Source organism: Melanostigma gelatinosum (assembly GCF_949748355.1).
Source record: "Melanostigma gelatinosum genome assembly, chromosome: 22".
NCBI lineage: Eukaryota > Metazoa > Chordata > Actinopteri > Perciformes > Zoarcidae > Melanostigma > Melanostigma gelatinosum.
The window spans coordinates 3,358,947-3,371,068 of NC_136655.1; the positions used below are offsets into that span (position 1 = coordinate 3,358,947).

Sequence of the window (12,122 nt, forward strand, 5' to 3'; positions counted from 1 at the left end):
CGTGTCTGTCGGGGGTGAAGAGAGGGACCAGCCGGGCAAAGACCCTGGCTGTTTTAAAAATAGGACGAATATTTGTGGAATTCTTGCTGAATCATACAGATTTATCAATTATTACAGATAATAATTTTGCATACAATATAGTCCAATGACTATGTACTAGTTTAAGGTACTTGTACTTGATCATATATTTTCATATTGCTTTATACTTTACTACATTTATCTGGCAGCTTGAGCTACTTTACTATAGAAATACTTCATTACCAGTAAAAGTCCTGCAAAGTATGTACGTATAACTAGGAAAAGGTACTCAAAGTGTTAAAAGTGAAGTACTTACAGATAGGACTGAAGCTATTCAATATTTCTATGAATCAATCGCTGATTATGTTTCTCCATTATTCGATTGATAAAAACAGAAAAATGTGAGAAATGCCGCCAAAGTCACTCCGAGCCCAAATTGACACTTTCACAATATTTGTTTTGTCCAACCAACAGTCCAAACCTCAAAATTATTAAAAATAAATCTAAATTATAAAAATAAAAAGTGAATCCTCACATTTGAGAAAGCTGGAACCATGAAATATTTTCATAAAAAACAACAAACGATGTCACACACGACTTGTACTGCACATCAGCCACACACAAATCCCAAAGTCAAAGAGGACTTTATTTTTAATAAAGGTTCATCATTATAACATTAATATAAATACGTAACTCTGAACAGAAAATATCTCAAATAAAAATACAAAACATACAAAAAACATCAAAAGCAAGTCTCTCTTCCAGTTGCCGCCCTCGAGCCTCCATGGCATTAAAGCAGGAGTGTGTTTCCTGTGTATTCTAGGAGTAAAACTGTCCAGTTTTTTGCCAGCATAAAATATCTTCCAGTAAGGTCTGTATTGCCCCCCCACACACACACACACACACACAATAAAGGGGAGGGGGCGGGGCGAAGGACACATCAGGAGGAGGGCAGTGATTGACATCGTCACTGACTGACTGTTCCTCCATTATTCTGCTCGGTCCTCCCTCTCGGTTGGCAATCCGTTTATCCCAGGACCCATCGATCGCACTGGGAGGAGTTCAGCTGCACGGACTCGCAGCTCGCTCCACCGTCGTGCTGAAAGACACAGATATCAAAGACGTTCAATATAATTTCAGACAGACATTCATGGTTCCAAGAGGATGAATCCTAATGACTTTGGGGATCTCTAGCGCCACCACGAGTTCCACAATTGCGATGTTTGAAGTGAAATGTCTCAACAACCATCAGAAGGATTGACATAAATGCTGGTTCCCCCTCAGGAATACATTTCAAAGACTTTGGTGATCCTCTGGTGTAGAAATTCAATTTGAGAGAAAGTGAAAATATGTGAAGTAAAGTAAGCCATGACTTGAAAGAATCAGGCAGTGCATGCTCGGTCAACCTGCCTAAACAACGTTTCTAATCGTCCGAGTCACACCTTGTTAGCGATGGCCCGGAGTTTCCCCAGCAGGGAGGGCTTCTTGGTGTAGACCACGTCGTCGTCGGGTTCCTCCCCTTCAGCCAGAGCACAGCTGTCTGCAGCTGGAAGCTCACACTCCTTGTTGGCAGACATCACCAGACGAGAGTACTTGTACTCCAGTCTGAACACAGACCACAGGGACGCCGTCATCGAGGGACAACACGTTATTAGACAACATGCAGTGTGCAGGTGTTTAAAGGCAGATACTGAAACTATTTAAACAACGGAACAGCTGATATCCATGACAACAGTTGTCTTTACCGTCGGTGACAGCTCTGCCTTTTAAATAACAATTCAAAGTGATCTCAATGAGCGTGTTGGCCTTGACTGAGATTGGCAGTTGCCTCTAACCTCTTGTTTTTCTTCCAGAAATAGCAGGTGAGAGAGATGAGGAGCACGGCGACGAAGGCTCCGCCACCGACACCGACCTTCAGCAACAGAGCGACGGCCTCACACGGAGAGGAGGTCCTGGGAGGCAGCGAGGCGCCTTTGGTGCACAGCTTTGGCTCGTTCCACGTGTACAGAGTTTCCTGGAGAAAGTGGAGGGTGGATTCATCACTAAAAATTAGCGGAATTTTGTTTTATTCATGAGGTTAGTAGCACGAGAAGGAAGATCTGACAATGTGAAGGAACAAAAATCGATTTAGTTTTCGTCTTAAGATCAATTTTAAACGCAAAACACGAACAAACCAACCACAGGAATCTTCTTTATTTCACCACCACGTTTCATCAGGGTTAATTGCTAATTTAGTCATTTTTTCTCAACTAAAAACACAATTTAGTTGTAATAAATGGCATTTTTATGTGGTTTATTTCAATCATAACGTTTTTATTTGTACTATTACATGAAACCTTTTAGAGTGCTTTCATAAAGCACAAAGAGGGTTTTTGTTGTTTTTCATCTGAGGGAATTCTAATAGTTTAAACTGAATGACGCAGCAATATCCAGCCAAACTGAATCATTCACATGTGGAATCCTTTCGCGTTCGTATTTCACCAATTCATACCTGCAAACTGAGTTTGTGACACACTCCCTGGTTGGATTCGGTTACAGGGTGATGTTACAGAATGAATGCAGGGAACATCAGGCGCGTTACCTGGACGCCTCCCTTGCACGCTCCCTCTATCCGGTGGTAGTCGTCCTCGGCGCAGCGCGGACAGCCGCTGGCGCTCTCCCACAAGAAGTGAAACGTACATCCGTCACACGTTCCCGCAGGACAGGAGCTGCGCAAACAGAAGTTTCCTTTCATTTTCTCACAGGATCTAATTTCTTATCGTCATATTATACATTTTAACATTGAACATTTTCACGTCTTTTAGTATTTCCAAAGCCTGCATTGCGAAATATGTGTATTTGATTAATATGATACAGTTGGTTGTATCGTGTTCACGCTCATTGAAACATCATCTCACACATGGAGTACATTATAACCTACCTGGGCACAGAGAGCTCTCCTCGTTCAGACTTCTCGGGGTTACAGCGAACAGTAATGACTGAACTGCGACCCTGATCACATGAAGCCGTCGCCGGCGTTGACCTGAAAGGAAATAGCGACACAGTTAAGAAATAACAACAACACTCGCTCACTCCGCCTTCTGTTTATTTATTGTACCTGTAGAAGAAGTTGATGTCTGGAACATCCTTTGATTTTTCTGGAAAAAGATCTGGTTTAGCGTCCACATCATCCAGGACTGAGTCAACTGTTGCTCCTGGAGAGAAACACGGATGAGGGTATGAAAGGCAACATCACGAGCTGATGATCACATGCTGTCATTTAACAAGCGTCGTACCGATGAACGCGTCTGCGAGGCTGATGGACTGGGAGGAAATGGCCATCCTGAAACCCCGCCCATCCGCCGGGATGATGGTTGATTGACAGATGAAGCTGTCCACTGAGTTGACCAGCTGAGCCGAGTCGCTCTGGTCGTCCTTGCTGGACACGTCGGTGACGTTATCTGTGCAGGCAGCGGCTCTCTTCCCCTGCAGCAGACAGGACAGCATGAAAAATGATCAAATCATCAAAATACATCTGGCGTCTAGCTTTCATATAAGACAGCTAACCGTGGGCAACAACAGAATGAGCCTCCTATAAGATCACCAACTCTACACACAAACAAAAGGTCATCATTCAAAAACAGGGTAAGATCGAAAGGATCTCGTGTGAAGAATGATCTGTGTGAATTACCTCGTGGCCACACAGGCTAATGTTGAACAGGTGAAGGTACTTTGTGCCTTTAGAGGTGAAACTCGGCCCGATGGTCAGCGAGGCCACGTCGCTCAGGGGGCTGAGGTCAAAGGTCAGTGTACGGTTGTTCTCTGTGTGGGAGAAGGAGCAGTCGCTGTAACAACGAGAGTGTTCCTGAAAGAAAAGACAAAACACATGAACTCTCAACCACCAGTCAGAAAACGCAACACGTGTATTTGCTGTAATTTACAGGAAGGTTTTAGCAGTTAACACGTTGTTTGTCTTTCTAGACCCCTATTTGACAAAAGCTTGTTAAATTTCGGTCGTTTTTTGTATCTTTTCTTGAGTCAAAGTGCATTTGCAGCTGCTTGTGCGTTGACAACATTTTAATATCAGCACCAAAACTCAGCACTAGTAAGAAAAAACCCAGAGGACGCTACCTTGTTGCTAATACTTCCAGCCCCACAGGCGACACATGCATCCCGGCCGTATGTGTGGCGCCCTGCCAGGTGCGTGTTGGGCGGACACTCCTGGCACCGGTTGGTGCTTGTGTCGATATAAAAGCCGGCAGGGCAGGGGACGCAGGAGGAGCCGGCCCGCTGGGAGTTCTGGGGTACCAGAGCGCAGGCCCGACACGCTGACGCGACCCCATCCAGGACGTTCGTCACGCTGATGGAGTACAGCTTCACCATGTCACTGACATAACGACGCACCTGTAAACAACACGTCACGTAATATATTTACACCTTCGTAAATAAAATGATCTTTCAAAGCAGAGAATGAAACCCACAGATATTACATTGAAGGGAAGAAGGTGCTTTATGTGTGGGAGCTTGCTTACGTCCAGAGCATGGTTCGTCCTCTGGAAGGCCCATGTGAATGTTACAGATGAGTTCCTGGACATGCTGTGCGAGTACGACTGTTTGCCCTTGTTGCCTTCCCAGGACTCCACCACTGTGGTGCTCTTCCTGTTCACATCCTGCAGGGGGCAACAAATATGCAGAACAGTGCAATAAACTGGAGAAACTAAACAGTGACTGGTGAAATCAGTCACCAAATGACTACCGTTCTGCTCCGAACACACAATCAAAGCACACACCATCATGAAGTAGAGCTCACAGTCTCCAGAGCAGATGGTCTCGAACACAAAGGTTATCCAGCCAAACTCACTGCCCGTCATCCCCGAAAGTGAGGCTGGGACCCTGTCACCAAAAACACAAACAAAGGCAGAGACTTAGATGACAAAGACACAGAAATGTGGTATTGTTCAGTGGATTTTATACGGCAATTACTTCCTAAAACAACAGCTCTGTTGATTTTCTCTTTCTGGTCCGAATTTGGATAAAAAGATCAAAATCGGACACAAAAACAACCAGATCTCCGGAGAAAGAAAGCACACATACTTACTTGAAGCCAGACACATGCAGGCTGAGGATGAGGTAGTCGTTATCTGAACTGCCCGCTCCGCTGCGAATGTGGTCCCCTGCAACCGCCCACCCTGATGAACCACCGACAGGACGCACACACATTACACCTCACTGATTCTGGATGACAGATCTGTGCACGTATACGATGCTATTTTATTGCATAAACCAACATTGGCTTGCATGTACGAGAAAACAAATGCGAGTGTGTGATCTCAGGTGGACATAAATCATAGATTATGTAGGTTTAGAAAATAATATCACCACAAAGAAAATTCAAGTCTGGAGCTTTTGATCTTATCACATGATCTTCATCAGTACAAAAGAAAGTTTTATTGCTCCTTAAATTGCTCGGAAAAAACGGAAATCTGAACATCCACATTTCCTTGACATGAATTGCTGATGAAGCTCATGTGATGTGATTGAAAGCTCAAGAGCAGCTAAACTAAAGGGACAGATATTCGGTTGTTAGTAAGTAGGTAGTTATAGTTAGTTGGTGCCTCGGTAACAGCTCGGGCGTCACAGTGCTCACCGTTCATGTCGTCACATTTGGAGTTGCCCACATTGAAACAGGAAGTCTTTATGTTGGAGGGTAGCACGTTCCACCATTTATACTCGTAACCCAACACTGGCTCTGTACCTGCAGGACACTCAGTGCACACTGTTGCACGTACGCACACACACACACACACGCACACACACACACACACACACCCCAAAGCTTTATTAAGATACAACAATAGTATTTTCCTGCTTGATAAAACATTATGTTTGCACAAGAACCATCCTTTCAGGAGTGGATAATGCAGCTGCGTCGCCTCCGTTTGGATGTTTTGTTGGTTTTCCTTAGATAAACACCGATTAAAGAGCTCTGATTATATGAATGCAGCTCCAGTGGCTCTGTGGCAGTACATGCCAGGTGTGAGCGGGTTTACCGTAGGTGCCATCCGAGTAGGTTCCAGGTGGGCAGGGCAAACAGTCGTTGCTGTTGCTGTTGTAGTAGCCGGGGTTGCAGGGAGGGCAGGGCTCTCTCTGTACCGTCGTAGGCAGCTCCACGGCCCCCGTGATGTTTTCCACACAGATCTTCGACTCCACCCAACGATACAACACCTGCGTCTGTAACCGACAAAGCCGCGGAGGTCAGAGGATTTACATGGCGTGTCTCTGGAGTGTCACAGACTGAGATCCATAACAACAATGCTGGAGGGATGCGGTTCTTTTCTGTTCTTGAACAATCATCACTCCGACTCAGCGCTTTCAGAGATGTGAATCAAAACAGGCCAAGGTTGTGGACGAGTGCCAAGGAGGTTGACTTTGGATCAGATGACATGAAAAACGTACACTGAGCTGTTCATCATTTCCTTTCTCATCACATTGTGAGACTCTTGTTTCTGATGAAATGCCCCGAGACAGCTGACAAAATCCTTTCACTGTTTGTAAGCAATTTAAATGTGATGCAGTAAAAACAAGCAGCATTATCCTCCTGTATGAATAAGAAGGGCTTTAGGGCAATTTGTGAGAAGGATAAATGCAAACAGCATGTTTTATTATAAGGTCCTTTGTGTTCAATGAAAACATTAGACCAACGATTTAACAACATACTTGTTTTAACGTACTCTTTATTGTAAATGTTCATATTTTTAAATGAGCTTAAACTGGAATATTTTGCTTCGTTTCGGTACGTTAATCTAGAAATTGAAAGTAAAAACAACCAAATTGTCAATTTACCGTCGAGAGTTTATCAGATACTACCTTAAAACTCTCTGGTGTTTTGTTTGTAAGCGTGTCTCCTTGTGTATTAAAAAGGTGAGGCTGTGCGTGTGTGTGTGTGTGTGCGTGTGTATGCGTGTGTGTGAAATGTAAAACGTGTGGATGCTGCTGACCTTCCCTTCGCTGTCGCAGGCCGTGTGGATCTGGAAATAATCCTTCTCTGAGCACGGCGGCCTCACTTTACAGTCTGCCCATCCCTCACCTGAGAGAGGAGACAATGATGCTCCAGTTCACAGAGAAAACAACCAGTGTGTCGGTTAGTATATCCATCATATTATTCTTTTTCAATTTTAAATATTTTAGTTTTTACTTGGTTGTTATTTACAATGAGTAGCATGTTATTCTCCTCAGAAATCCTGTATCACACCAGCTCTGGCTCTTATCAAGTTGCATGTAAGTTGCTGTAAGAGGGACGAGGAATACGTGTACACACGTGAGTAGTAGTGTTCAGGGCAGCTCGTACAGGACGACGCCCCCTTTGTGGAGAAAGTGTTGCTGGGACACGGCTGACAGGACGAGGAGCCGGGCGCCGAGCTGAACCAGCCGGCCGGACACAGGAAACACTCCGATGTGTAGGCGACACCTGGACGCGTGTGTGGACATAAAGTAGCAGCGCACGCACGCACGCACACACACACACACACACACACACACACACACACACACACACACACACACACACACACACACACACACACACACACACACACACACACACACACACACACACACACACACACACACGCACACACATAGTCCTTTTTTTACCTTTTGAATTGAAAGCAGTTTTGTCTCGTTTAGTGTGCAATAATTCCAGGGAGCAATTGATATCTGATTGTATCTGATTGATCGTATTGTTAAGTCCTTGAATGCCTTACTGTGTGTTTGAGTTTTTGCTCTACCTTCTATTTGGATGTTCTTGAGCAGCACAGGTTTGACCATCTTCCCTCCCACCAAGATGCCGGTGGTTCTCCAATAAAGGATGTTCGTGCCGGACTTCAGATTCACCTAAAAACAGAAACAAAGAAAACATGCACAGGGTAAGGCACACACACATCGTAATACTTTCCCTGCTATGCATGAGTCAGATACTCACTGTGTGCGTGTCCCATTCTCCATTGTTAGTGACTTTAATCCACTTCTGGTCATCGGTCTGAGCCATTTCCTGACACTGCTCGTTCTGGACCTGAACACATGTTGACATGTTTGCTTTTAGCCAAATCAGCTGAGCTATTTGGGCTAATAGCGTCTTTAACTCTTTGAACGCATGAAAACTTAAAGACACTATCATTTAAAAATGTCCTCTATCTAAGAATAGTGTGAAAACACTACTTAGGAAGCCATTACCTCGATATGTTGGCAAATGAACATCAGAATATATATGATACTGTAGGAATCAGTTAGAGGTGCTTACATAGAACTCAAAGAAGATGTTGTTGTCGGGGTACTGGTAGGTGAAGGCGACGGAGCCCTTTTTCTCCAGATGGACGGCGTAAACCAACGCCACTGTACACTCGTCGCGGTTCGACTCCAGATACACTCCCTGTGGTGTCCACGATGAGCTGCATCACGGATAACAAACACTCAACGGCTGTACACTCAAGTGGGAACGGTCGTGCTTGTGGGAGTCTGCGTCACCTGTTGCACGTCTGAAGGTCCTCTCCGTTTGGCCCGGGGTCCAAGAAGCTGGCCAGGCTGGTGAAGCCTGCAGGGACGGCGTCCCATTGGTCAAAACGGAGGCCGCTGCCCAGCGAATAAGAGCCGGCCACGCACGGCGTGCACTGCTGCGTGCTCATCTCGAGAAACTTCCCGGCCGGACAGGAGAAAGCTGTGAGACGGTGAGAGGAAAGAGGATGATATTGACATGTGAATACACACACACACACACACAGTACTTACAGCAGTCTGTTCCTCTGGTTGGAGGTGGAAGGTCTGAGCAGGAGCTTGGACTGAGAGGGATGGCGACCCTCCATCGTGAGCCTGTGCTGTCACACTCTGTGTACTGGTAGTAGTAGTCGGTCTGCAGAACACACAAGGATCAATACGCCATCCACTGGATCACTTCCACACTGAAATATCTCAGCAGCAATTCAATAGGTTCGCATTACATTTTGCACAGACATTCATTGTCCCCTGAAGATAGAAGTCTTCTGATTTCCCTCTTGCACCACAGTGAGGTTCTCATTTGTGATTTTGAGTAAAACCTCTTAACAACTGTTGGACGGATTACAATTACATTTGGTGCACATATTCATGTCTTCTATTTTTACAAACGATATTTTGGTAGAAACGTGACACCGGTCAAGACAAAGTTTCTACGCATCCTATAAAAGGCTACTTGCTGAACGTCGGTATGTTGGCATTGTCATTGTGAGAATCCTAGCATGCAGATGTTAGCGTTAGTTCAAAGCATCTTCAATCTGCGCAGTGAATTCAGTCACGCAGGCATGAAGCTGATTTCATACGTAAACAAAAGCTGGTTTCAAGGGTAAAAGTGGTGGCTGACCCCGATCGCCAGGGAAACCGAGCCGCTCGAACACTAATGGTCCATTAGGAGCAGGACAGCAGTTATCTGTAGAGTCGCTTCTTTCCAAGGACTGCTGGTTGTGACATTATGCTCATTATTCAAACTGATTGAACATCCGCTTCGAGGAACATTTTGTCCAAAGCAGCTCAATGAGGTGCTTTAAATCTCCACATAAACCAGAGCTAAAGATGAGAACAGAGTGTGTTTTTATTGTTCTTAAATCTAGTAAACTTAATACATTACAGGTTATAAACATGCTTTCCTCAAATTACCTTTGAACATTTATTTTATATTCTATATCATATTATCTCGGCTAATTTATTGTCTTTTAACTTATTGAATCACTTCCCTTTCGAAAAGTATTTCAGAATAAAATAAAGAATAAAACTCCTGCACACTGTTTCACTTATTCCTCCTTTATTTGATGATTTCATACAATATTTTGGTCGAAACAATCTTAATCTAGATCAAAACATTGTATTAAATAAATATGAAAAACAGGAGTAAAAAAGAAAGTGTGCAGGAGTTTAGTTCAGGTACAGCACCCCTCAGGCGCACCTGTCACACATATTTTATTATGATTTTGAGGAAAAAGCCAGCAGCTGGTTAGCTTAGCTTAGTTTAGCGTAAAGACTGAAACCAGGTCTGAAATTATTATTGTTATTTGATATCATATTTACAGCCATAGTGGTATTTAGATGTGGACTATTTTGTGGCTGTATAACACAGGACAGCTTTAATATTGATATTCAATGTCATGCACTTTTCTGACTTTAAATCAGGTTTCTAAATTATGCAATTCTTGCAGAATTAAGGCCGTAAAACCCGTAAGAAGGGTTTGCTTTGCGCCTTTAATACGACTTCCCCCGTGTCCAAAGCCTCGCTCTGGCAGTTCTCCACCTCCTCCTCCCCCCGAAACCTGCTTTTCAACCAGGCAGACGAATCCTCCGATTGTGCGGAGCAGGGCATGCCGGCTGCAGCAGATCACTGACATCTGTATCAGCTAATGACACTGGAGCAATCACAGGAATGAACCGACGCTGTGTGGGAACGGGGGGAATTCATCAGAGATGGTTTGCAGACGCACAGATAAGCCTGAGCTCTTGCGAATGACTAATCACCTCTCAAAAAGAGACTGATGAGAAGAAGCGAGAGCGGAGGGATACAATTCGACGCCATGACAGGCGCCATCCTCTGAGTCAGGAGATTGTAGGACTGGAGGTTTTGGGATTTGTAGATCTAATCTTTTTGGTCTGCTGATATTTTTGTATTGAATGTTTGATGACAAAAGCATCTCTATTAAAAAAACATCTATAAAACAAAGAAATACCTGGAAATTAGACCATCACTGTACAAACTCACTAGGAGACCGAATTCAACTGAATAGAGTCTCTTTACACTTGTTTATTGTTTACACTACGGGTCTATTGTACATTTTAATTTGTCTTTACATATCTGTATGAATCTGTACGGTGTGTTAGCAGCTTGTACATTTATTTGATGAATTTAGTTATTTTGCATATGAAGATTAATAACCAATACAACCAACTAAATCAACAAAATCCACCTAAAGCTCAATAACTAACACATAAAATGCTGTTTGTGACATTCATACAAAGTTTAGGTTGAAAACTTCATGTTCGGGTAGCTGGGAGCTTTATGCTAAGCTAAGCTAACAACATGTTACATGTAAGATATAAATTACTTTTTACATAAATTGTGTAAACATGTGGACGAATTTATTTAAAAAATGTTAAGCTACAAATTAGTTTTTAACATAAACAGTGTAAAGATGTGGATGTTTCTTTAAAAAATGTAAATGAGTTTTTTACATAAATTGTGTTTTTTAACATCCACATCCTGTAACATCCTCATTTTGCCTCTGGGCTAAATGAAAAAGATGGACAACAAAAGCCCCGGTTCTCTTTCCCCATCAGCGGGTGATCCTGGTCCGGGCTGGCCGGCAGGAGGCTGCACTGAGGAGGGATGGAAAGCCAGCAGAACAAGCGTCCTCTCGGTGTGGAGTGTTTATCAACATGAACCGCATTGTTTAAGCCGATCAGCTGCGTGCAGAGGACCGTGTGCTCTTGCAAAGATCCAAATTACGATTGAGTCAATATATAAAGATGGAAAACGACTTGTAGGCTAATTTTAATTGTGCATTAGGATGGAAGCCTTTTGGATGTAATGTGGTTGTTAAATTCTGCATTCATGGCCATTTTCCTGATTTGATGACTGCATTAAAATGGGACAAACAATAGCAATTAAAAGATGACAATAATGATTAAACATAAGAAAGGTTTGGCCTCCTAAAAACACTTGTGTTTTAAAGTAGCATCAGAATATGAGGAGATAACAGTAATAACGGTTAAAGCGCTCACCTCACGGCACGGCCGCAGGTCGGAGGACACGCACGATGTGAGAGCGGTGATGATGAGCACCAGGCAGCGGGGGAACCGGGAGGCCCACGCCTGCTCCCGCATCCTCAGCTCAGATCACAAACAGCCGGCTGTCCGCTGACTGGAGCCAGAAACATGAAACAGGCCGAGCGGCGAGTGTTTGTGTGTTGGTGTCCCTGTCATTGATGCGCACTCACTACCATCAAGACACACAGTGTGAACAAAATAGTACTTCTGGTGCAGACTTTCAAATTAAAACGCCTGTGTCTGTGATCCTTAGAATAAAGAGTGGGAATAAAGATGTGAAGAACGAA

General features: G+C 43.9%; 1 protein-coding gene across 1 annotated transcript; it reads right to left on the reverse strand.

Moving 5' to 3' along the window:
• Positions 1-839: 839 nt before the first annotated feature.
• Positions 840-11,921, reverse strand: LOC306795697 (endosome/lysosome-associated apoptosis and autophagy regulator family member 2-like). Its single transcript, XM_079294286.1, has 22 exons — positions 11,791-11,921; positions 8,782-8,902; positions 8,521-8,710; positions 8,297-8,444; positions 7,979-8,068; positions 7,785-7,890; positions 7,316-7,465; positions 6,996-7,084; positions 6,048-6,228; positions 5,645-5,773; positions 5,096-5,186; positions 4,788-4,890; positions 4,530-4,667; positions 4,129-4,401; positions 3,689-3,862; positions 3,294-3,483; positions 3,116-3,212; positions 2,939-3,040; positions 2,600-2,726; positions 1,854-2,032; positions 1,461-1,623; positions 840-1,117 (listed from the first exon to the last, which is right to left on the reverse strand). Exons 1-22 carry the CDS (start codon positions 11,890-11,892, stop codon positions 1,046-1,048), a joined length of 3,015 nt encoding a protein of 1,004 aa, XP_079150412.1. The 5' UTR covers positions 11,893-11,921; the 3' UTR covers positions 840-1,045.
• Between the last annotated feature and the right edge of the window lie 201 nt (positions 11,922-12,122).